Genomic DNA, 26989 nt, shown 5'->3' on the forward strand with positions numbered 1-26989 from the left:
TAGGAAGTGTTCCACAGTGGCACTTTATTCTCATCATAAACGCGTCTTTTGGGTGAGGTATTAGTTCCAGAAGGCCCTGTATCTTTTATTGTCGTGTAAAATTACCCCCAAACTTAGGGATTTATCACAACTTAAATATCTCACATAGTTTCCATGGGTCAGGAGTTAGCTAGGTGGTTCTGGAGTCTCATGGAATTGTAGTAAAAAATGTTGGCCAGAGCTGCAGTCATCTGAAAGCTTGACTGGGCTGGAGGATCCACTTCCAAGATAGTGCATGTACATGGCAAGTTGGTGCTGGCTGTTGGCAGGAGTCCTCAGTTCCTTGCCATGTGGACCCCCATAGGGCTGATTTGAGTGTCCTCATGACACAGCAGCTGGCTCTTCCCAAAGAGTGATCTAAGAGAGACAGGTGGAAGCTATAATACCTTTTATGGACAAACCTCAGAAGTCACACAGTGTCATTTCTACTAAATCCCATTGATCAAAGGGGTCAACCCTATTCATTGTGAGAGGGAACTACAGAAGGGCAGGAATACCAGGAGGCAAGACTCGTCAGAAGCCACCTTAAAGGCTGGTTCTTACAGCACCACTGCTGGTCAACTCTGGCCAGGGGTTAATTTATGTGGAATGCTAACTCTGAGTGGAGCTTGGTATAATATTATTTCTGAGAATCGGGCAGGGGATGCAAAGTGGTTTTGGACAATACTGGGCCAGTTTTGTTCATGATCCTGCCAATCTTCTGAAGCACCAGAAGCACTGACCCCTGTATGGGGCAGTTCCTTCCTGGGGCAGAGGGAGGCCTACAGGCCAAATGGATTCCCCCTTGCCAATAATTTGCTATGTGGTTTTGGGGAGTGGGATGGTCAGAATTCCAAGATGGCCCCAAAGATTTCTGCCCCCTGGAGTACACAACCTGTCTATTCCCTCCCCTTGAGTATGGGCAGGACCTCTAAATATGATGGATGTCACCCGCATGGTAAGGGCACATTGGGTAGCACAGGTGAAAGGATTTTGCAGATGTCATTAAGGTCCTGAAGTAGTTGGTTTTTGAGTTAGTAAAAAGGGAGATTATCCTGGGTGGGCCAGGCTTAATCAGTTGAAGATATGTATGAGGGTCTGGGACCTTCCTGATGAGAGTGATGCCCTCCTGTTGGCCCTGAAGAAGCAAGCTGCCATTGAGTTCTGCAGCTACAAGGACATGGATTTTGCCAACAACCATGTGAGCTTGGAAGAGGGCCCTGTGCCTCGGAGAGACTGCAGCCCTGGCTGACACCTTGATGACAGCCTTGGGAGCCCCTCATCAGAAGACCCAGCCAAGCCGTGTGTGGACTCCTGACCCATGGAAACTGTGGGACAGTAAGCCATGTTGTTTCAACCTGCTATGTTTGTAGTAATTAGTTAGGTAACATGGAACACGAATACAGGAAGGTCACTTGCCTCCTCTGGGCCATCAAATTCCTCATCTGTTGGAGGAAAATTGCAGTGTTTGGATCGTCTCTAAAAGTGCCTCTGGAGTAACAATGGCAGCAACTAGCCCATATAAAGTGGTTAACTCTGGGCCACTGTTGAACGTACTTCCCATGTATTATCTTATTCTTCATGACATCTTATGAAACCAGTCCTATTTTCCCCATTTACAGAAGAGGAAGCTGAGGCAGAGAGAGGTTAAGTGCCTTGAACTAGACAAACTCACCCACCTAGTACATACAGCTTGGCTGTCATCTGAAATGTCACTGTTAGCTCTGCATTCCTTCATTTTAAGGTGACTTCTCTGAAAATACATACGAGTCATTAGTGTGAGGAGAAGGGAATGTATGTATATACATATAGTGTAGGTATATACTTTCTCGACTTACAATGAGGCTATGTCCCGATAAGCCCATCATACATTGAAAATATTTTAAGTTGAAAATATCATAAGTTGAAAATGCATTTAATCCACCTAACCTACCAAACATCCTAGCTTAGCCTAGCCCAACTTAAATGTACTGAGAACACTTCTATTAGCCTACAGTTGGGCAAACTCATCTAACACAAAGTCTATTTTATAATAAAGTGTTGAATCTCTCATGTAATTTATTGATACTGTACTGAAAGTGAGAAACAGAATGGTTGTCAGTGTATCAGCTGTTCACCCTCTCGATCACGTGGCTGACTGGGAACTGAGGTTCATTGCCGCTGCCCAGCATCCGGAGAGAAAATCTGACTGCATCTTGCCAGCCCGGAAAAATATCCAAATTCAAAATACGGTTTCTACTGAACACGTATTGCTTTTGCACCATCGCAGAGTGAAAAGATCGTAATTTGAACCATGGTAAGTTGGGGACTGTCTGTATATGTATATACCTGGACACAACCAGCCGAGCCCAGGATACTCCCACCCTGGATGAGGTGCTCTTGGTGTACTTATGGACCCCAGCCAGGGTCGGGAGGAGGATGCTTAGAACCAGATGGGGGCTTGGGGATGAGCTTGGCAAAGTGAGGCCCACTTCGATGCCCTATAACCAGAGTGAGTCCATAGAGAACTTGGTCACAAGGATCTGCCTTACCCCCCGCCCCCATCCCTGAACTTTACCTGCCCCTCCCGTCCCCCCAGGAGGCGAACAGCCAGCCGTAACAGGTGTTTACCACTTAACCACAGAAATCATTATTGTAGCACCGCTGCCCGGCCTGCCTTTGTCCCTCGGAGTCTGGAACAGAGCCAGGTCTGCCTGGGGGGGGCCTTTTTGGGTGAATATGGTCATGGCTGACAGTTGCAAAACTTAGTATATATCATCTTACTGGTTTCGTTCCCCTTAAAGCTAATTCCTCTCTCCCTTGCCATCTTCACGGTCTGTGCCCACAGCTGTCAGCATCCTCCTCAGGGAGGAGGGGTCTGAGAACTTTACCCACACTGGTTATATAATGACTTTCTACTTGAGGAAACAACTGAAAAGAAACAGAACAGAGAGAGAAACCCAAAGGTCAATGCTTAAACCGGAAGATTAGCTTTTTCCCAGTGGGGTCTCAGGCAGCATGAGAGCTGGTAAATTGGGAGATTTTTGGAACGGAGATTTTGACCTTATTCATAGTGAGAGTACACTATGTACCCTACCCCATCCCCCCACCCCCCGCCCCTTGTAACACACATATTCTACCTACACGTACCAGGGAATTAAGAGTATTAAGTAGAAAGCTAAAAGAATCCCAAGAGCCCCAGACTTAGCATTAAAAGTATAGGATTCAGGGCTTTCCTGGTGGCGCAGTGGTTGAGAGTCCGCCTGCCGATGCAGGGAACACGGGTTCGTGCCCCGGTCCGGGAGGATCCCACATGCCGCGGAGCGGCTGGGCCCGTGAGCCATGGTCGCTGAGCCTGCGCGTCCGGAGCCTGTGCTCCGCAATGGGAGAGGCCACAGCAGTGAGAGGCTCGCGCACCGCAAAAACAAAACCAAACAAAACCAAAAAAACTCAATTCTTGAGAGGAGAACAGTGCCATCTGCTGGTTTCACTTTGCACTTGCAAAATCCAAATACCTGCCAATGCAATGCCATGCAATTTGGTATTTATTGAGCGCCGACTCAGTGTTCAAGGCGTTGTAATGCACCTCCTAAGACACACCAGAATGAGCTCCTTTCCATAGGAAGGTCACAGTCTAGACGGGACAATTGACGCATATATAAAGCCCTTTGATCCAAGGTGGGCAGTACATGGTCCCAGTGGGATTCTATGGGAAAAAGAGGTGGAAAGCCTGGGGCCAGGGCCAGCTTCGTGGGCTTATGACCTTGGCAGTCACACAAGGCCCTGTGCTTAGCAGGGCCCTGCCTTGATTTCATGCTCTGCTATCGCTGTCTTGAAATTCTTAATAATTTTTGAACAAGGGGCCATATATTTTCATTTTGCCCTGGGTCCTACAAATTATGTAGCCAGTCTTGCCTTGTGGAAATCTTGAAGAAGTTACTCTGTGAGCTGAGTTTGGAGAACAGGGCAGCAGTGGAGCAGAGGAAGAAACCTATTCTAGCAAAGGGAGGGGGAGAGAGAGGGGAGTTTGCTGTTAGGTGGATTCAGGCTCGCGGCAGGGAAGACGTCCAAGGACAGTCCAGCAGCTGGAACTCAGAAGACAGGCCAGGGTTGGAGCTCTGAGGCCACAGACTTTCAGGTGGGTGCGTAGGTGGAACCAAGTGTCCTGGGGTGCCCTGAGGGGAGTGCAAAAAAAGACAGAGCTGCATGGCTGGGCCTGGGCTTTCAGGCCAACCTAGGTCCTTGGCTTCTAGGACTCCTGCCTTGTGGAGTGGTAGAGGAAGTTCTTGAGGGCAGGGCTGGAAAGGCCCTTGAGCCCTAACTCCCCGTGTGATGTGCTATGAAACTCCTCTTAGCCTCTTTACAAGTGGCTTCCTGCTTCAACAGCATCACGGGGCAGCGAGCTCAAACTCTCCTAGGGCAGGCACTCACGTCGAGGACATTTCCTATCAATTTGCTCTCTGCGTTCCTCAGCCAGGATCCACTCTCAGGGGCCATGCCAGGCTTTGAACAAGCTTCTCTTTTCCCATCATCATGGGTTTCAGCTTGCTGATGGCAGAGGACAGAACTTAGCCAAGACTTTGGGGAGCCTAAGAGCAAAGCCCATTTCGCCCCCTTGGGAAATGTCAGCTGCTTCTTTTTCACGGGGGTTTCCATGTTCTAAGGGAGAGTGTCACAGGAAATGAACTTAGAGTTCAAAGGAAGACCCAGAGGGGTGAGAGCTCTCAACCCACATTTCAGACCAGTTCTTCCCATTCAGCACCCCCAGGGGCTGGTACAAGTAGCTGGCACCTCTGAGATCTGTCTCATTGTTCCAACAGCCCGAGCCAGGACCCTCCCTGTAGAGCGTGGACTTGGCAGAGGGTGGGAAGGCTGCGCAGGGATGAATTTTGATTTGGTCTCTGGGCTCCAAGCAAAGAAGCTACTTTCTTGGCTGGCTTATCGCCCAGTCGATCCCAGGAGTTCTGCCTGGAGTTGTCCTCGGAAAGTTTTGTTTTGTGTCCTGTGGTTGCCCCTGGGCCTGGGGTGCAACTTTGCTTGAGGTGGAGGGATAGTTAGTAGGGTAACTTATCCCCAGAGGCAACAGGTGGTCCCCAGGGCAGGGACAGGGACTCGGGGATGCTGGCTGCTTCTGAATCCCCATTCCTCCTCCAGAAAGGGTCACAAATGTAAGCTATGTGCTCCATTGCACGTGTGGTCCTTTCCTCTGTGTGTATGGGGGGTGAAGTACACTGGGGCACCTCCCTCTGTGTGGAGATGGGTCATACAAATCAGATTCTGCCTTGGATAGGAGTTGATGCTAGCACAGCAGAGCAATCTCTGACCCTCAGGACTGCATTTTACTGGGCCTGTGAGAGAAATGCCTGGGTAGACAGTTAAGATGGCAAGACCTGACCACCACACCAGGGACCTAACCAGCCACCAAAATTGTGGACCAGAGACCAAACAGCCCGCATGGCTACTGTGCCTGGCTCCAGCCATAGGAAGAATAAGGAGGGTTAGGGCTTTGTATTGCAGGGTGAAACCCAGTACTCCAGGGCAGGGCCCCCATGCTCCAGAAGGGACTCAGTGCTCTGAGTGGGATCCAGTGTTCCACGTAAGACCTGGTGCATCAGGGCAAGCAGGCCATGCCTCAGGAGCCCATTGCCCCTTGCCCGGATGTGTAAAACTACGGATTTCCTCTTCTAGGGGAGACACAGCTGCGGGGAGGGGAAATGCTCTAGGCTTGGAATTTCACACACTTTTCAGAGTGTGTGAAACTGTATGCAAGACACATAGAGAGATGGAGAAAGACAAAGATGGAGGGATAGGGATGCACAAATAAGAGAGATTTACAAAGTTACTGAGGGAGAGGGAGTGTGTGATTGATTTAGAGAGTGAACCAGAAACAAAGACAGGGAAAGCCACACTCCTGACTGGACACAAAGGGAGCGTCACTCAGGTCGTGTCTTCCTAGCTGGAAAAGGACGAGTGAGTGACCCGTGTTAGACCCACAGGGACGGGTTTCTAGGGCGAGAGGCTTCTGCTGCTCGGGCTGCAGCCTTCACTTCCGCAGCACAGGGGCAGAGGGCAGGGCCCAGGCCCCAGAAAACCGGCCGGGGGTCAGGCCCAGCGTCCAGGCCGCGCCTCCTACGTCTGGATGAAGAGGTGGAAGTTGGTGCGTGTAAACTCGTGATGGATGCTCTCCAGGAGCGCATCGGCGTCAGCGGCGGGCGCGCCCGGAGGGCCGGACCGCACGCTGTACTCGGGGGTGTAGGTGAAGGAGAAGGCGCTGGGGTAGAAGAGGCCGTCGGCACGCACGAGGCTCACGGGCACGGTGATGGGTGTGCGCAGCCAGCGCCAGTCGCTGCCGAAGGCGGCTACGTCTGGTACCACGCACACCAGGGACCGCGGGCTCCTGGGGGTGGGGCATCGAGGTCAGGGCTGCAGTGATACTGATGGCATGCACGCCCCCACCCCTAACCTGCTCCGTTCCCTGGGACCCATGGGAGTCCCCCCTCCTCATACCTGTACATGGTTTCGGCCTCCACTTCCCCGAACCAAACCTTGAGCCCCGCGTGGAGGTTTTCACCGTGGAGCTCCAGTGTTGCCACATCGCCCCCGCCACTCAGCTGGGGGAGGGTGAGACCAGGGGGTGTGAGCGAAGCGGTGGCCGAGAGCCCGCAGCCCTCCCTCACCTGCACTCCCACCCTCCAGCGCAGTCGGTATCCACGCCCGCCAGCGCCCCCCAGCGCCCGATTCACCTCGAGGGTGCTGATGAGGGGCACCGGAGTGACAGGCTCCCGGGTACACGCCAGGCTGGTGCTGAAGGAGAATTCCACTGACTCGGTGCCGATGATGGTCCAGCAAGAGCTGTCGTTGAGCAGCGCCTTGTTCGCCTCCTTGGGGCAGGGGGAGGCCTGGGGGGAGAGCCGAGGGGATGGGGCAGAAACCGCGGATGGTGGCTGTCAGCGCGTCCATCCAGCGCGGTGCAGAGGCTTCCGCGTTCCTAGCGTTCCGGTCCCCGGCTCTGCGGTTTACCTGCCGTGTGAGCTTGGACAAAACCCTTAAGTTCTCTCTTTAGAGTTAAATCAGCTCGCTGGACTAGCTGGTTTCTAAAGGTGTATTTTCTTAGAATTCTAGAATTCCATTTTTTTTTTTTTTTTTTTTTTTTTTTTGCGGTACGCGGGCCTCTCACTGTTGTGGCCTCTCCCGTTGCGGAGCACAGGCTCCAGATGCGCAGGCTCAGCGGCCATGGCTCACGGGCCCAGCCGCTCCGCGGCATGTGGGATTTTCCTGGACCGGGGCACGAACCCACGTCCCCTGCATCGGCAGGCGGACTCTCAACCACTGCGCCACCAGGGAAGCCCTATTCTACAATTTTATATCACAACATTCTATGACTTTAATATCCTTTGGGAAGGAGTATCGCTCAACACCATTATCACTATTTTTTCTACATTCTCTGATTCTGTCCCGATAGTCTACGTTTCTAACATTCCACAGGAGGCAGTATTGCTCAGTAAGTAGTAGCCATGATGCTGATGGTGACCTTACATTCTACGTTCTCTGCATTCTGACTTTCTGGGACGCCTTGGTGCTGACGTTCTCTGCTTCTCACCTGAAACTGCACCACCTTCTCTGTGGCGAGACATAAGTAGGTGCCACCCCCTCCTGGAGGACCACCTGGGAACTGGAATGCACACTTGTGCAGCTGGGAGATGGGCTCATCCACGTCGAGGAGTGCACACTGTTTAGCTACTTTGCGGATGATCTACAGCAAAAGGGTGGGAGGAAACGTGGCAGCAAGTTGCCTGGGTGCCCACAGGCTTCCCTTCTCTCTTTCTGCTACTTCGATAGCCAGGCAGGACACTGGCATATTCCCCCCACGCCAGCGCTCGACCTCCATGCAGCCCCACAAAGCACTGAGTATCCCAAGTGAGGAGAGGTGTCATCACGCTTTGGGCTCTCACTCTCCAGCGCTGCACTTGTGGGTCACACCTTCTGTGTGGATCTGGGGGGACCCCTCCAGCTGTGCCTTTCCTTCCCATACCATTGGAGGTAGTGTGATGCCCGTGACTGTGCAGATCAGCTGCACCAGGGAGCCGTAGTGGACATAGCCCTCTCGAGGCGGGAAGTCTCCCTGGGAACAGTGTTCATCAGCTGGGAGTAAAAAGAAGGAGGGTTTCAGGGGTCCCAAGCTTCTGCCCCAAATCCCACCCTTCTTGCCTCTGGCTCCACCTCACATTGCACATGGGTCTTATGGGCAAGGTTGGCACACAGGAAGGCAGCTCAGGCTGAAGATTCTCAGCCTGGAGATGTCATTTGTGGCCGTCCTTGCGAATGTCTGCCCCCTGGGGTGGGGGCTGAGTTGAGGGAAGGGGCTGGACACTGGGGTCTGAATAGCTTGGATCAGTCACCAACTCATGGGGACCTTTGGCAAGTCTTTTTGTGTTTCTGAGCCTCTGTTCCATGGGGCAAATTTTACTTTCCTTGAGGAGTTGTGATAAAGATTTAAAAAGGGAATGCGTGTGAGGTGCCCAGCCCCAGGCCTGCTGGTGGGATTACCCAGGTGGAGAGTGAAGGCAGCCCACTGGCGTGCGCTGGCCACAAAGTCCCCATCCTCCACAGAGAGGTAGCGCGTGGAGACCGTCTGGGAGCGCAGGCGGTTGAAGAGGGAGACCTTTGAGCCCGAGGATATGCACACTGTGAGGGGAGGTGGAATCAGTGCCCCTGCCTGGCTTGGTCCCTTGGACTTGCCAGGTAAGTTCCCATCCTCTGTCCCCTGAGCCTGTCTGGCTCAAATTCCCAGACACACTGGGCATTCATATGTCACCGCTATTTATCTAGCACCTGCTGTAATCCTGCTTCTGTACCTTTGTCTGGTTCTTTTTGCTGCCTGGGCATCCTTCAGTTCAATAAATAGAATTTTATCAAGTAGTTACTGAGTGCCTACTTGGTGGCTGGCACTGTGCTGGGTACTGGGTGCCAAAGGGTGAATTAGATCCAGTTTTGCTCTAGAGGAGTTCACAGTCTCAGAGGGGAGACAGGAAATAAACATAAAATTTCAATATGATATAGTGAGGGCTGGCTGGGTTAAGGAGGGCTTCCTGGAGGAGGTTATACTCTCAGCTGGGAAGCATGAAGTAGGTAGGAGTTGCTCAGGGGGCTGCATAAGCAAAGGCTGCGTGGTGTGAAACAGCAGCATATTTCTAGGGCTTGACGTTGATCTCTTCCAGCCTTTTAACACAGGCTCAGAGCAGCCACTTTGTTTTCTAATTGGATTTTGACCACCTGGGGAGAAAGCACTGGGTCATCTCCCTCTCTCGCCTCACAGTGCTAGGCATACTGTTGGTGCGCAATGTATACTTAACCCAAGTTCCTATCCATTGCATAATGATGACAGCTAATGCATATTGTGTTTCAGGTACTGTTTTAAATGCTTAAAATGTGTTAGTCCTTTTGCTTCTCTTAACAACCCTCTGAGGTAGATAATATTATCTCTACTCAAGAGAACAACTCCCTCTAGATCACACAGCTAGCCAGTGGCAGAGCCAGGATTGAAACCCAGGCTGCCTGGCTCCAGAATCTGCACTCAAAGCCATCACACTATACCACTTTACCACCCCCCCCACCCCCCGCCCGGCCCTTTCCTGACACCAGGGGCCAGCCAGAGCACTGCCTGGATCTGAGACATTCTTCAAGGTTTTTAACAGACAGTAAGGTGTAGGGGTGGGAGCTGGGCTTCACAGTCACATTGACTCAAGTTCAAACCCTGGGTGGGCCATTTTCTAGCTGGGCAAACTTAGGCAAGTCACCTGTAAGGTGACAGGCCCAAATATTTCTTTTCCTCCTTCCTTCCTTCCTCCCTCTCTCTCTCTCTCTCTCTTTCTTTCTTCCTTTCTTTTCTGGCCACGCTGCATGGCATGTGGGATCTTAGTTCCCTGACCAGGGATTGTACCCACGTGCCCTGCAGTGGAAGCACAGAGTTTTAACCACTGGACCGTCAGGGAAGTCCCAGGCCCAGATATTTCTTAAATGAATGGATGAATGTTCCAAACCTCATTTTCCTCATCTACGACTCACCTTACAAGGATGAGCATCAAACAGGGTGATGTATGTATATACCTGCCAAGAAAGTCCCCCATCACCTACTTCTCCCTTCCATCTTCCAGCGAGGGTAGCAGTGATGTTGTCATTGTCATTCAGGCTTTGTTTCCTCGTATTTTCAAAGCCATCAGCCCTGGGATTTGTCACTTGGCATCCAGGGCAGTACTCATCTCAAACTGTCTCTTTGATCAGCTTTGTGTGTCTCTCTCCTCTGCTAGGCTGTCCGTTCCTCCAGAACAGATACTTACATATACATCAGGCACTGGATAAATATTTTTAACTGAATTTCCCCTGCCCTTTCATTATCACTTTTTTTTTTTTTTTTTTTTTTTTTTTTTTTTTTTTTTTTTGCGGTACGCGGGCCTCTCACTGTTGTGGCCTCTCCCGTTGCGGAGCACAGGCTCCAGACGCGCAGGCTCAGCGGCCATGGCTCACGGGCCCAGCCGCTCCGCGGCATGTGGGATCTTCCCGGACCGGGGCACGAACCCGTGTCCGTGGCATCGGCAGGCGGACTCTCAACCATTGCGCCACCAGGGAAGCCCTCATTATCACTTTTAATCTGTCTTTAGCTCAGCACCCGACGGCCATTTTGGGGACCCCCCAACCTGAAGTCGGCCTCTGTCTCCTTTCCTCTGCTCTTGCCTCTCCAACTTTTCCCATTCCCCGACCTAAGCCACACCTACTTACCCAGACCCCGCCCCCTTCCGACTCAAACTCCACCTCTCCCACTCTGACCCCACCCCTACAATCCAGGCATCTCCCCCTCCCCCCTCCCAAACCTAGCAGCTTCCAGACCAGGGGCACCTCCCCGCCCCGCCCAGCGGCCAGGCTCCACCCCGCTCACGGTCGGTGTTTTTCAGCGACTGCTTCTTCTGCGAGGGCTTGGAGATGACCTTGATGAGGCGGCTGTGGAAAGTGCCCAGCTCCCGCCCCCCTCGGAGCACTAGCCGCAGCACCAGCCGGAAGTGCTTCCTCTTGTCTGCGTCCGAGATGTACAGGGTCTTGGCGCAACCGAATTCCTACAGGGTTGGCGGAGATGGGGTTGTCTCACCCCAGCCCTCAGTCCCTGGATGAACTGACTTTCCCCAGTTATCTGACGTCCGCCCCGTCGGACGTGACGTGAAGCTGCACGTCCAAGCTCTTGGGCTCACTCTCAAGGCAGAACCCCGGTCTCTCGGCATCCCCACCTATCTTTTGGCTTCTGCAGGGGAGTAAACGAGCCCCCCTGCACCAAAGAGAGAGGCAAGGATGGGAGCAAGAATCGAACCCCCTTCCCATGCGCTCTCACCCTGGAGTCCGGCTGCTCTTCGAAATTCAACTTCTGCGTCTCGGCAGCGCTGCCGGACGCGCCGTCCAGTCCCATGTAACCGCAGACGATGGGCCCGGTCTCCCCTGCCTGGTGGGCTGGAAAGGGACGCGAGCGGGGTCTGGAAGGACTCAAGTGCCAGGCAAGCTTAGTTCTCGCCGCCAGAGGGCGCGTTGAGACTGCGACTGAGAACCGCCCCGCTCCCGAGCCCTACTGAGGGTCCCCTTACAGAGGGAGGCGCCCGGCATCCCTGGAGTCCACCCTCACCTTGGCCCTGCACTGGCTTCACCCTCCATCCGGGACCTGCGAGGTAGACACAGGGTGGGGGGCAGAAGAACCTGCGGAGACATGTAAGCGCTGGACTCGTGTATCCATCTCCACTTGACTGTCCTGTAGGCGTCTCAAAGGTAGCAAAGACTCGACAGAATCCTTGATTCCCCCCACACACACCTTTCTCACCGCTCTCTCCAGGCTTCTCCATGACTGTGAACCCCATTAACACTCGAATCTTTCTTTCTTTCACATTCCTCATTCAATCCATCCGTAAGTCCTATCCACTACCTTTAAAACATATCCAGAATCCACTGACTTCTCACCACCTCCACCTTAGTCCCTACTGCCATTACTTTTTGCCTGGACCTCTGCATCAGCCTTCCAACTGGTCTCTCTGCTTCCACTCCTACCCGCTTCAACCTGTATTTCACACAGCAGCCAGATGTGTTTAAAAAAAATTTTTTTTAGAGTATGTTACTCATCTTCTTAAAATCCTCCAGTGGTTTAAATTCAAAGTCCTCACATGATCTGGCCCCTGCTTACATCTCCAACTTTACTTCCTGCAATGCCCACCTCTTTCTCTAATCCCAGCCACTCTGACTTCTTTTGTCCTGGAGCAGGCCAAGCTAGTACTGTGTCAAGGTCTTTGTGTTTTCTGTTCCTTCTAATTGGAACACGCTTCCCCGTGATCTTCTCATGTCTGGCTCCATTTTCACATTCAAGTCTTAGTTCAGATGTCACCTCCTTAAAGGGTCTTTCTACCACCTTGACCTTGCTAGCTGAAGTACATGCCCCCTCCTCAGTTTCTATCACCTTACCTCGTTCTGTGTCCCTTCTAGCTCTCATCACAATCTGGAAGCCTCTTGTTTACTGATTTGTGAGGAGTTTATTGTCTGTCTCTCACACACTAGAGTGAAGATGCCAGGAGGGCAGGGACCATAGCTGTCTTGTTCAACTGTATGCCCGGTGCCCAGCAGTGCCAGAGAGCCTGACACATGATAAGCGCTCAGTAGGTAGTTGTGGAATGAAGGAATGAATGAATGGGTGAATGAGTGAGTGAATGGGGACTAGAGATTCACAGGGAGGTTCTGCTATAAACCAAAGTGAGGGCTGATGGTGGCTGAAGGAAAAGGCCCCTGATTGGCCAATAGCTGAGCCCTGAGTCCTCTCCAGGTTCTAAAAGACACTAAAAAGGGAGGGGCACATAGGGTAAAAGGTCGGGTCGCAGGGACCTTGGAGGGCCACTGAGGGACCTACCGCTTCTCATTTCCATATGATTTCTGGGCCACCTTGGCGTGCAGGATCCGCACCGTCTGCTCGCACTGTTGCTGTAGGCACTGGCGCACACCTTCCCTCAGGACCGCGGCGGGCTCTGGGGGTGACCTGGGAGTGGGGACAGACCGGCCGCCCGCAGCAGGGAGCGTCAAGGGGCGAGGTGGCATAGCGCCCGAAGGGGGCAGGTGGAATGCAATGAATGGGAGGAAGGGACCTTTCTAGGTCTGCCCCCTAGGGGGTCAAAGAGAAGAAGCCTTAGGCAAGGGAGGGGACTTGGGTGCAAGCTCTGGGCTAAATATTTGGGTTGCGTGGTGCTCACTGAGGTCTGCCTGGAGCCCACCCGGGACCACCCAGGCGCCATTCCGCAGGTCTGGCTCCACGCCCATTGCAGCCTGGAGTACTGGGGAGAGGCCCCAGAGGCACAAAGGCCCCGCTTGTGCCGGTCTTGTGATGGAGGCAGAGTTTGTGAGGGCGCCTGGCTTCCCTGCACCCTGGGGGGACCCACCTCGGTGCAGTCGTGATGGGGGGGGGGAGCTTTTGCTGGACCCCTGGACCAGAGTGTTCTCCTGCCTACCTGCGGATGCCTGGGAAAATGGACGGGCCCCCAAACGGTGTGCCCGGGATCCGGGGGAATATTTTCATCTTTTCCAGGTTAAAGCAACACTCTCAGCCCCCTTTCTCCCAAGAGAAGGCGCCTGTTGCTGTCTTAGCTTTCCTTCTCCTGATTACAGGGCCTCCATCGGCCCTGTGGAGTGAGCCAGTTAGAGCCTAGGGGCCTGGTGGCGTCTCTGCCTGGGAGTTTTGATGGGTGAGGGTGATGGACCCAAGACCTAAGTAATTGCAGAGACCGTGGAAAGGCGTCGGTGATGGCGGAATTTGAGGGACTACCAGGTGGGACCTGGGAAGAGCAATGAACCCTGAGGCTGTCCATCTGAACCCTTTACCCTCTTCGCAGGATCGGAGTGCGGGACCTCTCCCCACCCCTGGAGGGGACAGCGGGGGATAAGAGCAGGGCCGCGCCCTCGGAAGCGGAGCCAAACAGCCGGCGGCCGAGCCAGGCCCCGCTCCGCCCCTTGGGGCTCTCCCCGGGGAAGGGCCTCGGAGGCTTCCAACGCATTCCAGCTGCGGAGAGCGTAGCCGCCCAGCCTCCAACTGTAGCCCGGTTCCGGCCCCGCAGCTGGCGTCTGCGGCTCCAGGGGTGGCGGGAGCAGGGGGCGCCGCGCTGGCCCCGCCCCAGCCCTCGGAGGAAGGGGGGTCGCTCCCTACCAGTGGGAGGGGTCGCGGCCCGCGTTCCCCCTCCCCACCCGCCAGCCCCCGTGTTAAATGCGGCCGCCGCCTCCGCTCGCTCCAGCTGCCTGGCCGTCCGCACCTTGGGCACGCTGCCCGCGCCGTTACCTGGTCCAACTGCCCGGGAGGCTCCGCCCGTCGGCTCCGCTCTGCGGCCGCGCCTCCGAGCTGTCCGGCAGGCTTAGGTGAGTCAGAGGGCCTGGGTGCGCTGAGGGGTCTGCGGGGAGCAGGCATCCAGCCAGACCAGGCGACCGTATTTAAGCGTGGCTGCACCGCCTACGATGCCCCCGTCCGACCTGCTGTGCCCTTCCCCACCTATGTAGGGTCCTTTCCAAATTGAGGCCCCACCAGCACGGCCGCCAAATGGAGAGGGGGGTACTTTTTCCCTGACCTCCTCCCTCCAGGAACCTCCCCCAGGCTCCCCCCGACCCCCGCCACTCCCCGGAACGTCCTCAAAGTGTTTATTCTTCAGCCAACTCTTGAGGAATTATTCGCAGACCTCTCCTCCCTCAAGAGTCCACTTATCCCCACCCTAAGGGCGTTTCTCCTTAAAGCTATGATTAACCGCCTCAGAGGCGCTCCGGGTTCTAGTGTCAGCTTTGTCACCTTGCCACGTTGCTGTGTGACCTGGGCAAGACATTACCCTCTCTGGTCCTGCTTTCTTCCTCTGTAGAATGAGGGGTTGGAAAGGTGACGAACTTTGAGGCAAGCGCTATTTCGACTTTCTAGGATTGGGTGGAGGTGGGGTGCCAGGCGAGATGTTGGCTCAGGCCAAGAGCAGGATAAGGGGAAACTTAAGGTTTGGGGGCTCAGAGGCTTCTGCAGGTAGGAACGGATGGGAGGCAGCAAAGGCCCCTTGTGCCTTTACCCTCATACTCCGCAAGGGTGCTCGCCTGCCTAGACTGTGGCCCAAGCTGGAGAAGGCATTCCACACCCTCCCACCTCCAGCTGGCACATCTGGCTTAGTCACCCTCCCACGATGGGTCCTGCCAGAGGGATTTTTGTTCCTCTACCAGGCCTGAAAGGCGAAGACGGTGAGGATCCAGGACGGGAAGGGCGCCTGTCGCTCCCTCCAGGCACCCGACCTTGCTCAGAATAGGACCATTCACGGAATTGGGGCGGGGGGCGGGGCTGCGGTTGGATTAGGGTCAGCTGGCCCCCTCTGCCAAGAAACAGAAACAGAAAAATGGCTAACACAGCTTCAGTAGGGGGTGCGGGGGTGGGCGTGGGGTAGGGACCCCAGGGAGCGAATGGAAGGAAAAGAGGTGACGCCTAGGGGCCAGGTTGCCAGACAGCTCAGAAGGGAGAAGGGAAGCCAGGAGTCCTAGGTTCCTTTGCAGCGCGGCGGGCCACCTTTTTGGGCCTCACTTTCCCCATCTGTACAATGGGAGTCCTTCATGACTCTCAAGGGGCGTCGCCAAGGGCCGCGGGAGAGTGAGCGCTCACCTGCCCCCACAGGGTCCATGGCTGCGCTCCGAGGCCCGGGCCGGCTCGCGTCCGGGGCGCGTCCAATGCCACTGTCCCCGGAGCCCTGCGCACTTCTGCTCTTTGGCCCTAGCGCCGGATATATTCTGCCCGGGCCTTATCTCCAAGGCCCTGGGGCTCCCAGCCCCCTATTTGCTTTGGGCAGGGGCACCTGCTGGGCAGATGTGGGCTTCCCACGGCCACCTAGCCAACATAGCCAGACGCGCGAAGGCGCCCCCTGGCGGCCTCTCCTGAGAGCTGGCGGGAAGGGGCGGCGCCAAGTCGAGACTTCATCTGCGTGGAGGGTTTAGGCCAACGCGATGCTGGCCTGCATTGGGACGGTGCCTGTTTGGCTGTGGGGTGGGTTGGTGGGGTGGGCGGGAGGACAGTCACACAGAGGCGCCTTGTGTGCAGAGAGGAGGGGGCGCGGTGGGGAATCGTTTCCTTCTGCAAAGGTTCACGCGGGCTGGTTCTCAGAACCCCACAGGCGTAGGATTATATCCTGGTGCAGCCACTTTCTTGCCGCGCGACTTTGGGTACTAGCGCTGAAGTTTTCGGAGCCTGTTTCCTCATCTGTGCAATGGGAACAACAACAGCCTTAGACCCATAGAATTGTTGAGAGGGTTCAATGAATGCCACGATGCATGAAAAATGTTTAACATCGTGGCTGGCATTAAGGAAAGGCTTTTCTTTTTTCTTTTCTTTTTAATATTTATTTATATATTTAGCTGTACTGGGTCTTAGTTGTGGCATTCAGGATCTAGTTCTCTGACCAGGGATCAGACCCAGGCCCCCTGAATTGGGAGCGCAGAGTCTTACCCACTGGACCACCAGGGAAGTTCCAAGGCTTTTCCTTTTTAAATTCTGTATCTTTTTAATCTACTTTCTATTTATTTACTATTCTGCAGTTCTGCAAAGCGGAATTCCTTGTGTTTCCAGCAATCTCACCGTGATGAAATTTTTTATTACGAAAAATTTCAACATACACAAAACTAGAGAGATTAGTAAAATAAACCCATGACCCTCCTCCCCGTAAAAATGCCCATCACCTAGAATAAGAGCTCTGCAAATTCTATTGCTTTGCTATTTTCCTTCCTCCCTTCAGGCTCTGATACCTCTGTTCTCTGTTCCCCGAGGGCAATGAGGGGGCTTCTATGCTCGCCGCTGCCCATGTTGCTGCTCCTTCTCCAACCCTGGGAAACCCAGCTCCAGTTCGCAGGTGAGCCAGAACCCAGCCCTCAGAAGCAGGGGGAGGGGAGCAAAAGCAGGTTCTCCATCTGCAGCTAACTGCCTGCTGGGGAGAGAAAAACAAGAGCTTTGGAACCATAGGGCTTGGGTTCGAGTTCACAGCTTCAACTCTCTGGGCCTCAGTTTTCCCATCTGTAGGATGTGGCTTGGAGGTACCCAAGTTGGGCTCATGCAGAACTGTCCAGTTGGTGTTTAATTTTTTAAAGTTAATTGGAAAACATCAGGAGATTTCACATAAAAACCCTAATTTCGGGCTTCTCTTGCAAAGACCAAAGATCTGCCAACATGGGGTTCTCACGGCTGCAAGGCAACATTTGTCTGGAGCTGCCCACTTTGTGAGCTATACAGGCTCTCTGGGTCCTCCGTCCTATCCCATGACATTCACTCATTTATTTATGTTGCCTGCCTAGCTCCTGTAGGCATTTGAGTTTGCGACGTCCCCTCGCCCTCCTCCCAAGTGGATAACACCTCCTCAGTATAGCCCTCAGAGCTGTAGGATAGAGATTTGGTACAGTCTCCCAGCCCAGGCCCTCCTCAAATGCTGCGTGAGTGGATAGTGCTAACCTGCATTTGCTAGGTTAAGACTGTGCTGGGCGCTGTTACACCGTGAGAGCCCCATTCCGCCCTGGGTTTCTGTGGGGTTCTCCCGGGAGGTGAGGCTTGGCTAACCTAGGAAAGTCCTCCCTGATCTCCTCGCAGGTCCCAGGTGCCGTACTGGGCCCCTGGATTTGGTATTCGTGATTGACAGCTCGCGCAGTGTGCGCCCCTTCGAGTTCCAGACGATGCGGCAGTTCCTGGTGGGCCTCCTCCGCAGCTTGGACGTGGGGCCCAACGCCACGCGCGTCGGCGTGATCCAGTATTCGAGTCAAGTGCAGAGCGTCTTCCCGCTCGGAACCTTCTCACGCCGCGAGGACATGGAGCGCGCCATCCGCACTCTAGTGCCACTGGCGCAGGGCACCATGACCGGGCTGGCAATCCAGTACGCCATGAACGTGGCCTTCAGTGTGGCCGAGGGCGCGCGCCCGCCGGAGGCGCGCGTGCCGCGCGTCGCTGTCATCGTGACCGATGGGCGGCCCCAGGATCGCGTGGCCGAAGTGGCGGCGCAGGCGCGCGCCCGCGGCATCGAGATCTACGCCGTGGGGGTTCAGCGCGCGGACGTGGCCTCCCTGCGCGCCATGGCGTCTCCCCCGCTGGACGAGCACGTCTTCCTCGTCGAGTCCTTCGACCATATCCAGGAGTTTGGCCTTCAGTTCCAGCGCCGGCTGTGTCGTGAGTGAGGGGAGCGCTGGAGCGAGACTCGAACTCTCCAACCGCTCCGATTCCCATTCCCACCACAGTGAACCCATCCCCCTCCCGGCTGGCCCCGCCCACGCCATCTTGAGCCCCGCCCAACAGGCCGTGGAGTTGCCTTGGCCTACCGCGGGGTGTGTGGAATTCCAGCTCTGCCCATTTTTGCTCAAGGCTTCGGCAAGCACCACCCCTCAAGGCTGAGAGCCATCGCCCACTCGGGAGTCAAGCCCCGCCCACTTGGGGTGACCCCCTCCCACTCTCGTTTTAGCTCCTCCCATAATGCTGCAAGATCTGTTCTCGTCACACCTTGAGTTATGCCGCTTACCTTGATTTAGCATCTCTCTTCTTCCTCTACTTTACACCGTGTAGTCCTCCCTTATCCCACTGACACCTCTGGCCCCGTGCTCCGGTCTTCCGAGCCTATTCACAGGGGCCACTGAGGCCCTATACTTTCCCTAAGCCCTTCCACCTGTATTGGCCCCTCTCAACTGAGTCATATTCCATCTAAAGACATCCTTGAGCATGGGGTCTGCTCTGACCGCATTCAGCTCTCTCTTGTTGGAGGGTTCTCCCCATCTGTCCCCTGCTGATTCTACTCTTGTGTGTCCTCAGGAAAGGACCTGTGTGCTGAGGGGGGACACGGCTGCCAGCACCAATGTGTCAGCTCCCCCGGCACGTTCCACTGTGCTTGCAACCCCGGCTACCGGCTAGCAGCAGATGACAAGAGCTGTTTGGGTGAGAACTACCCCCACCCTTCAGTCTCACTGCTCCTGAGCCTTCTGTGGCTCCCCATTGGCCTAGCCTCAGTACAATGAGTCTGGAAGGGCCTTTGGAGGTCAAAGTCCAGCTCCCTCACTTTACAGGTCTAGGAAAGGGAAGGTGTCGCTTGGGGTCATGTAAGTCCTTGGTGGGACCAGGGCTAGAAATCTTGACCTCACAGAGGTCATACAGTTAATACAGTTAAGTGTATTTTCTATAGCCTTCTCTCCCCCTCTTTCAGGCTCATCTCCTACCTGGCTCCAAAACAGCTCCCAAAGGGGTGTAATTTCACAGGAATATCCTTACTGCTTCTGTTACTTGACAGAGTTGGGGTCTCCATACATCCCCTGCATTCCCCACCCCCATATACGCTGCTCATTCCTGCTCCTGCATCTCAGTTCTTTCCAGGCTGCTCACCTGGGCTGCTCTTGCCACTCCTCTTTGCACCTGCAGATCTCTCAAGGCCTGGTTCTTCATTTTTGCTTTCTGAAAAGCTATGACACACAATGCCTTGCTTATACAGTTGGGATTTTTCCCCCTGTGTATATATGTCCAATCCTTTGATCATAACGGCAGCTGCCATTTACTGTATGCCAGGTTAGCATCAGACATTAAGCTAGGAGCGTTACATGCATCATCTCTCAAGCTCACAGCATTCTGGAAAAAGAGGTCCTGTGTTTCCAATAACCCAGATGTCAGCTGGGGTCTTCTTGTTTCTGGGGCTTAGAAAAGGCTGGCGTGAAGCCCCATTTGATGACCTGTGAACATTCAAAACCCTTCCCAAGATCTCTGGGAATTCCCCAAGTGCTTACATTCTGTGGTCACCTCTAGCTCTGAGCTTCTGCTGAATTCAATTTATGGGTCCTCGCGCAATTTCTCAATCCACACATGCTGTTCTTGTCCTGTGCCTGTAAATCAGCCTCTTCCTTCGTTGACACACTTGTGCACACAAGGGCATGTGTGTGTATATGTTAAGTCGTGCATCCATCTATTTTACTAAAGATGGGGGGTGGACAGAGGTGTGACTTACATCTAAGTGAAGTCAAACATACACACAGAAAAAGAAACACCCGGGCCTCCCTGGTGGCGCAGTGGTTGAGAGTCCGCCTGCCGATGCAGGGGATACGGGTTCGTGCCCCGGTCTGGGAGGATCCCATATGCCGCGGAGCGGCTGGGCCCGTGAGCCGTGGCCGCTGGGCCTGCGCGTCCGGAGCCTGTGCTCCGCAACGGGAGAGGCCGCAACAGTGAGAGGCCTGCATACCGCAAAAAGAAAAAAAAAAAAAAGAAACACCCATTATTTATAATTGAATATTAGGCACCCTTGATCCCGAAAGTCCTCAGTCACCCCTCTATAGGGGATTTTCCATTGGCAAACTCAACCCACAGTAAATCATCTCCACACCATCTCTCTTGTTCTTTTTTTCCTCTCTCCACTCCCCATCTCTTTTCTAGGAACCCCACATTCTCACACTTTTTTTTTTTTATTGCGGTATGCGGGCCTCTCACTGTTGTGGCCTCTCCCGTTGCGTAGCACAGGCTCCACACGCACAGGCTCAGTGGCCATGGCTCACGGGCCCAGCCGCTCCGCGGCATGTGGGATCTTCCCGGACCGGGGCACGAACCCGTGTCCCCTGCATTGGCAGGCGGACTCTCAACCACTGTGCCACCAGGGAAGCCCAAAGAAAGAATGGCTTTCTTTCTTTTTTTTTTTCTCACACTTTTATGCAGGGCATCTCGTCTCTCTCCAGCTCCTATTCCCCAGCTCAGCTCTAGGACATATTTGTACATCAAAACCATGAAGATACTCAGCGGGGCAATAGTTCACCCTCCTCAGAAGGCAGTTGTAAATAGCAACTGTTCTCTTCCATTATATCCCCATTTTTCAGATGGGGAAATAGAGGCTCAGACAGGTAAAGTGGCAGAGCCTCACTAACTCTGGTCCTCCTCTGTGGGTTAGTGAACATCTTGAGGGCAGGGGTCCTGTCTTCTACAACTGTGGATTCCCATTCTTATGCCTTGCTCAGTCATGGGCCCACTGGGATACATCTGGGGCTTGAATTGGGAGGGCTGCTTGGCTTAGTAGGAAGGGGGCCTTTGCTTGGAGGAATCACAGATGCCTAGGTACCACCCCAGACTAATTAAGTCAGGATTTTGAGGGGTTGGGGTCCAGGCATAGGTATTTTTAAAAAGCTCCCCAGGTGGTTGTGCTGTCAGGGCTGAGAAGGGCATCCCCAGGGCACAGCCTGACCTCACCTCTTCCTCAGCCCTCGACCTGTGCACTGAAGGGACCCATGGCTGTGAGCATCACTGCGTCAGCTCCCCGGGCTTCTATTTCTGTCGCTGCCGAGCTGGCTTTGTACTCCAGCAGGACCAGAGGAGCTGCAGGGGTGAGCGAACCCCCCAGTTAGCACCTGGACCAAGGTCTCTGATGGCTCCAGTCAGAAGTGACATCTTGCTGTCTCTTCCTTCCCACCAGCCATTGACCACTGCAGCTTTGGGAACCACAGCTGCCAGCATGAGTGTGTTAACACCTTTGGTGGGCCACGGTGCCGCTGCAGAGGGGGCTACAACTTGCTGCCCGACGGCAGGAGCTGTCAGGGTGAGGAGGGGTCTCCTGCATTTGTGCAGAGGGACGAGGGATCTTAGCTGGTGGAGTCCACCCTGACTCGTTCTGTCTTGTCTCTCCTTTAAGCCCAGGACCTTTGCAATGGCGTAGACCATGGATGCGAGTTCCAGTGCGTGAGTGAGGGCGTCTCCTACCGCTGCCTGTGCCCTGAGCGGTGGCAGCTCCAGGCAGATGGCAAGAGCTGCAGCCGTGAGTTATGGGTGGGAGGGGGTTCTGTCTGCCTCTGACCCACAGCCCACATTCTGAGTATCCTTGACTCTGTCCTGTCCTTGCTGTGGCCCAAGAATGTGGTATGAGTGTGTGTGTGTGCGCTGGTGGTGGTGGAGTTGGAGGGTGTGCCATGCCCTGCCTCCATGTCTTTCCCCTCAGTCTTCTACCCTGCTGCCAAGGTTAATTTCAAAAATACATATTTGATCACATTTCTCCCTTGCTCAAAAGCCTTCTGTGGCTCACCAGTACTTACAAAATAAAGGTCAAATGCCTTACCCCTGAGTTTTTCAAATGGCGGGTATAACCACAGTGGATACACAAATAGTGGGTGTAACCACAGTGGATACACAAATGGTGGGTGTAACCACAGTGGGTAACAAAATCAAATTAGTGGGTTAAAAACCAGAATTTTTTTAAAAAAAGAGAAAATAGAGTTTACTGCGTGGATGTAGAAAAAGTATTGTTTCACCAAACTTAATTTTAATTATATGTGAGTATAAGTGCATCATGATGTATTGTTACATTATTATTATTAATTATTATTATTATTTTTTTTACTGTTGGTTGTGGTCACATTTTTGAAACCACCGCCTTAGGTCATTATAATCTAGCTTGAGCCAACCCCATCAGCCTGTCTCCTGACAAACTTGAACATTTGAGCCGTTCCCAAACGTGTCCAGGGCTCCCAGCTTCCATGCCTCCACACACATTGCCCCCAACATCTAGAATGTCCCTTCCTGCCTTGGAGAACTCCTACTCATCCCTGAAGAGCAAATCACATGTCACCATCTCCATGCAGCCTTCCTCACTAACTCCAGGAAGAATGAATTACCCCTACCTTGCTCCCTGCAAGCCCCTCTATTCAAGCACTTTCCTTGATGGTAGCAAATGGCATGCCTCACTGCTCTGCTCTGTCCTGATATCCTACGGATCAGGATTATGTTTCATTTATTGGGGAACCTCCTTCAGGGCCTAGCAAGGTCCCTGTCTCAGAACAGGGGAGACAATCTTGTAGAGTGATTAGGAGCTTGGGTTTTGGGGTCAGACAGACCTGGCTTCAAATCCTGGCTCAGCCACTACTAGTGGTGGAATCCAGAGCAAATAAATGACTTTATCCTTCAGAATCTCAGATTCTTAGAAAATGGAGATAATACCCAAGGTTATTGGGAGAATTGAGAAAAAATATATAAAGCACCTAGCCCAGTGCCTGGTACATGGTAAGCTGTCAAATAGTAATGTTTTTGTTTTTATTTATTATTGTTAGTAGTGGTAAAGTGTTTAGAATTCTGTCTGATACATAGTAGATGATCAATAAATGGTAGCTATTGTGGTGATGATGATGATTAAAAAGATGCTTTTAGGGCTTCCCTGGTGGTGCAGTGGTTGAGAGTCCGCCTGCCGATGCAGGGGACACGGGTTCGTGCCCCGGTCCGGGAAGATCCCACATGCCTCGGAGCGGCTGGGCCCGTGAGCCATGGCCGCTGAGCCTGCGCGTCCGGAGCCTGTGCTCCGCAACGGGAGAGGCCACAACAGGGAGAGGCCCGCGTACAGCAAAAAAAAAAAAGATGCTTTTAGCAGATTGCCTGGCTTGTGGTAAGCACTTAATAAATGGCAAAGATTATAATGATGCCACTGATGATAATAATAATTATTATTACTTAGCACAGTGCCTGGCATAGGAAGGACTTCACACATAGTATCTGTTATATAATAAATGTTTGCGAGTGAATGAATGAGCAGGTGGCTGCTGCCAGCCAAGGATCTGATCCCTTAATCCCAGCTCTTCTCCTCGGGTGGGTGTAGGGTGCCGGGAAGGCCACGTGGACCTGGTTCTCCTCGTCGATGGCTCCAAGAGCGTGCGTCCGCAGAACTTCGAGCTGGTGAAGCGCTTCGTAAACCAGATCGTGGACTTCCTGGACGTGTCCCCAGAAGGCACGCGCGTGGGGCTGGTGCAGTTCTCCAGCCGCGTGCGCACCGAGTTCCCACTGGGCCGCTACGGCACGGCGGCCGAGGTGAAGCAGGCGGTCCTGGCTGTGGAGTATATGGAGCGCGGCACCATGACCGGCCTTGCACTGCGCCACATGGTGGAGCACAGCTTTTCAGAGGCGCAGGGCGCGCGGCCCCGGGCGCTCAACGTGCCCCGCGTGGGCCTGGTCTTCACCGACGGCCGCTCCCAGGATGACGTCTCAGTGTGGGCGGCGCGCGCCAAGGAGGAAGGTGGGCTTGGCGCGGGCCCACTGGCCTGAGGTTGGGTTGGATGCGGGGAGGCGGCTTTCCTGAGGCCTAGGGTGCCCCCTGAGTCCCTCGACCCTGCAGGTATCGTCATGTACGCCGTGGGCGTAGGCAAGGCGGTGGAGGAGGAGCTGCGAGAGATCGCCTCGGAGCCAGCCGAGCTGCACGTGTCCTACTCCCCCGACTTCAGCACCATGACGCACTTGCTGGAGAACCTCAAAGGCAGCATCTGCCCGGGTGAGCACGTCGGTCTCGGGACCCCTCCCCTTCTCTCACTGCCCACCCTCCGAGATCTCCCGGTCCTATTCGTTCCCGCCCCCTTCGTTGAGTGACAGCTAGGGGATGGGCTCGCTGGACAGAGCCTCTTTACTCAAAGTGTGGTCCGGGGACCGGGCGGCAGGGCTGTCAGCTAGTGGTTTGTTAAAACGACAGCATTTCCAGTGCTCTCCAGGCCTACCGAATACAGTTTGCATTTTGACGAGACCCTCAGGAGATTAGTATTATGTTAAAGTGTAAGAAGCACTGGACTAAACTACCTGTTCCCCAAATTAGTGGGCGTTCAGAATAATTTGGGGGGAATTTTTTCAAAGGCACGCCCAACTCAGCATTGGTAAGGGGAGCCACATCATAAGCCCTTTACCTTGTTGGAATTCAACTTTACAGACCTGGCAAAGTGGCAGGACTGGGTGTGTTTCAGGTACACAAAGATGTGTATTAAGTATATATATTTAATATATATTTATTTCCTTGATTTCCCCATCTGCAAAGTTAAGAGACTTTCTGGAACTGTTATCAATATCATTGATAAACATGACATACAGACTAAGATATAACTTTTAAATCATAACAGCAACTCTGTATTGAAGGCCAAGTGCCAGGCATTGTACTGTAATATTAAAAATGGCACACATTTACAGAATTCAGTGAATCTAAGATACCATCCATTGTAAGATTCATTATTTTCTATACTGCTAAGAAAAAAAGGATGCCAAATTTAATTGTAAGGCAACTATTTTGATTTCAGAGATGTTGAAATGTATGAGGAAATAGACTTGGATCAGTGGGTCTTCTTAAAAAATATTTATTTTTTATTTTTGGCTGCATGGGGCTCATGGGATCTTTTGTTGCAGCACACAGGCTCTGTAGTTGTGGCACACGGGCTTAGTCCCCCCCCCCGCCCTGCGACATGTGGGATCTTAGTTCCCCCACCAGGGATCTAACCCCATGCCCCCTGCATTGGAAGGGGGATTCTTAACCACTGGACCACCAGGGAAGTCCCCTGGATCAGTGGTTCTTAAACATTAGTGTGCATCAGACTCACCTGGAAGGTTTGTTAAAACACAAATTGTTGGCTCTGACCCCAGAGTTTCTGATTCAGTAGGTCTGGGGTGGAATCTGATCATTTGCATTTCTAATAACTTCCTAGGCGATGCTGATGCTGCTGGTCCAGAGACCACACTTGGAGAACCATTGGCCTAGTTGAAATACCCTATAAAGTGTTTCCTTGCGTCAGGAAATGCTCTAGATCTGCACCCTCCAATAAGGTAGCCACTAGCTACATACGCCCATTTAAATTAAATTACATTAAATAATTTAGTTCCTCAGGTGCACTAGCCACATTTCAAGTGTTAAATAACCACCTGTGTCTTGTGGCTACCACACTGGACAAGGCAGATACAGAGCATTTCCATCACTACATAAAGTTTCATTTGGACAGTGCTGCTGTGGACTCTTGCTACTCAAAGTGTGGTCCACAGACCAGCGGCATCAGCATCACTTGGGAGTTTATTAGAAATGCAGTGTCCCAGTCCCTTCCCTGTTAAGAACAAGAATCTATATTTTAACAAGATCTGGTGATTCCAATGAGCATCAAGGTTTGAGAAACCATCTAAGATGTGTACACACATACACACACGAAAATCACTGAATCCTGAGCACCGCCGGACGAATAGGTGTTCTCATTGTATCCATTTTTACAGGTAAGGAAACTAAGGCTTAGAAAGGTTGAGGGGGTTTTCCAATATCTCACAGCTACCTAGCTGGTACTCATCCCAGGTCTGTCTGAATCCCAAACCCGAACACTCAGCCGTAGGCCGGGTGGAGGGATATCGGAGAGCCTCAGCCAGGGCTGGTTGGTCCTCCTCCAGCTTCTCACTCCCCCACTCTCTGTGCCCGGCTGCCAGAGGAGGGCATCAGCGCGGGGACAGAGCTTCGGAGCCCCTGCGAGTGCGAAAGTCTTGTGGAGTTCCAGAGCCGCACGCTGGGGGCGCTCGAGAGTCTGTCGCAGAATCATATCCTTTGGGTCCAGGGGCGCGGGCTGGAGGGGAGAAGGGACCCCCGCGAGCCCCCGGCGGCTTCCTTAACCGCTCACTGGCCCAGCTGACGGCGCGCCTGGAGGATGTGGAGAACCAACTGGCCACCCAGAAGTGAGGGCCGCGGGTGGCCCGGACCCGGGCAAGGGGGGCGGCCCCGCGGACTGGGCCCCCTCGTGCCCCTCCCGTGCGCTGCGACCGGGCAGAACCTGCGTCCCCCAGGCTTGGGCTGTCGGGGAGGAGTCGCTGGCGGGCTCCCAGCGCTGCGCTCGAGCTGGCCTCGCCTGGACCAGGAGCCGGACTGCGGGGGATCGTGGGAGGGGATGTAGGGGACGCGTGCTGCGCTCAGTTCTTTGTAGGATTTCTTTTTTTGTTTTCTTTTTCTTACAAAAAAAAAAAAAAAAAAAAAGAACAAAAAAATCTGGTTTCCACGGGGTCGGTGTGCGTGTCTTGCTGTGCCGCCAGGCGGAGGGGAGGCCAGACGGAGCGCGCTCCGGCGGCGCCCGGGCGGCGTCTCCTCGGAGAAAGGCGCATTGTGCGGGGGTCGGGCCGGGGGGCGGGGGACCGGGAGCTGCTTCCCCCCGCTTGTTTATTCAGCTGAGAACAGATGGCTCCTTATGA

General features: G+C 53.7%; 2 protein-coding genes across 2 annotated transcripts; one reads left to right on the forward strand and one right to left on the reverse strand.

Annotated features, from left to right (window-relative positions):
- Positions 1-5849: 5849 nt before the first annotated feature.
- On the reverse strand, positions 5850-14057 carry RBPJL (recombination signal binding protein for immunoglobulin kappa J region like). Its single transcript, XM_060079168.1, has 13 exons — positions 13922-14057; positions 13515-13524; positions 13260-13431; positions 13155-13171; positions 12923-13048; positions 11660-11730; positions 11375-11490; positions 10931-11105; positions 8545-8682; positions 8030-8139; positions 7598-7750; positions 6505-6608; positions 5850-6394 (listed from the first exon to the last, which is right to left on the reverse strand). Exons 1-13 carry the CDS (start codon positions 14055-14057, stop codon positions 6127-6129), a joined length of 1596 nt encoding a protein of 531 aa, XP_059935151.1. The 3' UTR covers positions 5850-6126.
- A 16-nt stretch (positions 14058-14073) lies between these two features.
- Positions 14074-26683, forward strand: MATN4 (matrilin 4). The gene is made up of 11 exons (XM_060120254.1): positions 14074-14412; positions 16828-16910; positions 17639-18208; positions 18842-18964; positions 21253-21375; positions 21465-21587; positions 21681-21803; positions 23628-24041; positions 24141-24293; positions 26240-26347; positions 26428-26683. Exons 1-11 carry the CDS (start codon positions 14264-14266, stop codon positions 26484-26486), a joined length of 2028 nt encoding a protein of 675 aa, XP_059976237.1. The 5' UTR covers positions 14074-14263; the 3' UTR covers positions 26487-26683.
- Positions 26684-26989: the final 306 nt, after the last annotated feature.

The sequence above is a fragment of the Mesoplodon densirostris genome, chromosome 16 (assembly GCF_025265405.1).
Source record: "Mesoplodon densirostris isolate mMesDen1 chromosome 16, mMesDen1 primary haplotype, whole genome shotgun sequence".
Lineage (NCBI taxonomy): Eukaryota > Metazoa > Chordata > Mammalia > Artiodactyla > Ziphiidae > Mesoplodon > Mesoplodon densirostris.

Bases quoted from the DNA above. Each gene is read 5' to 3' on its own strand.
- RBPJL (XM_060079168.1), bottom strand. From the start codon at position 14,057: ATGCGTTGGAAGCCTCCGAGGCCCTTCCCCGGGGAGAGCCCCAAGGGG. The intron at 11,491-11,659 runs GTGAGGGTGGAC...GTCCCTTTCCAG, and splicing joins GAAGCCAGTGCAGGGCCAAG to CCCACCAGGCAGGGGAGACC. The intron at 6,609-7,597 runs GTGAGAAGCAGA...ACCCTCCCCCAG, and splicing joins AGAAGGTGGTGCAGTTTCAG to CTGAGTGGCGGGGGCGATGT.
- MATN4 (XM_060120254.1), top strand. From the start codon at position 14,264: ATGCGGCCGCCGCCTCCGCTCGCTCCAGCTGCCTGGCCGTCCGCACCT. The intron at 24,042-24,140 runs GTGGGCTTGGCG...TCGACCCTGCAG, and splicing joins GGCGCGCGCCAAGGAGGAAG to GTATCGTCATGTACGCCGTG. The intron at 24,294-26,239 runs GTGAGCACGTCG...CCCGGCTGCCAG, and splicing joins CAAAGGCAGCATCTGCCCGG to AGGAGGGCATCAGCGCGGGG.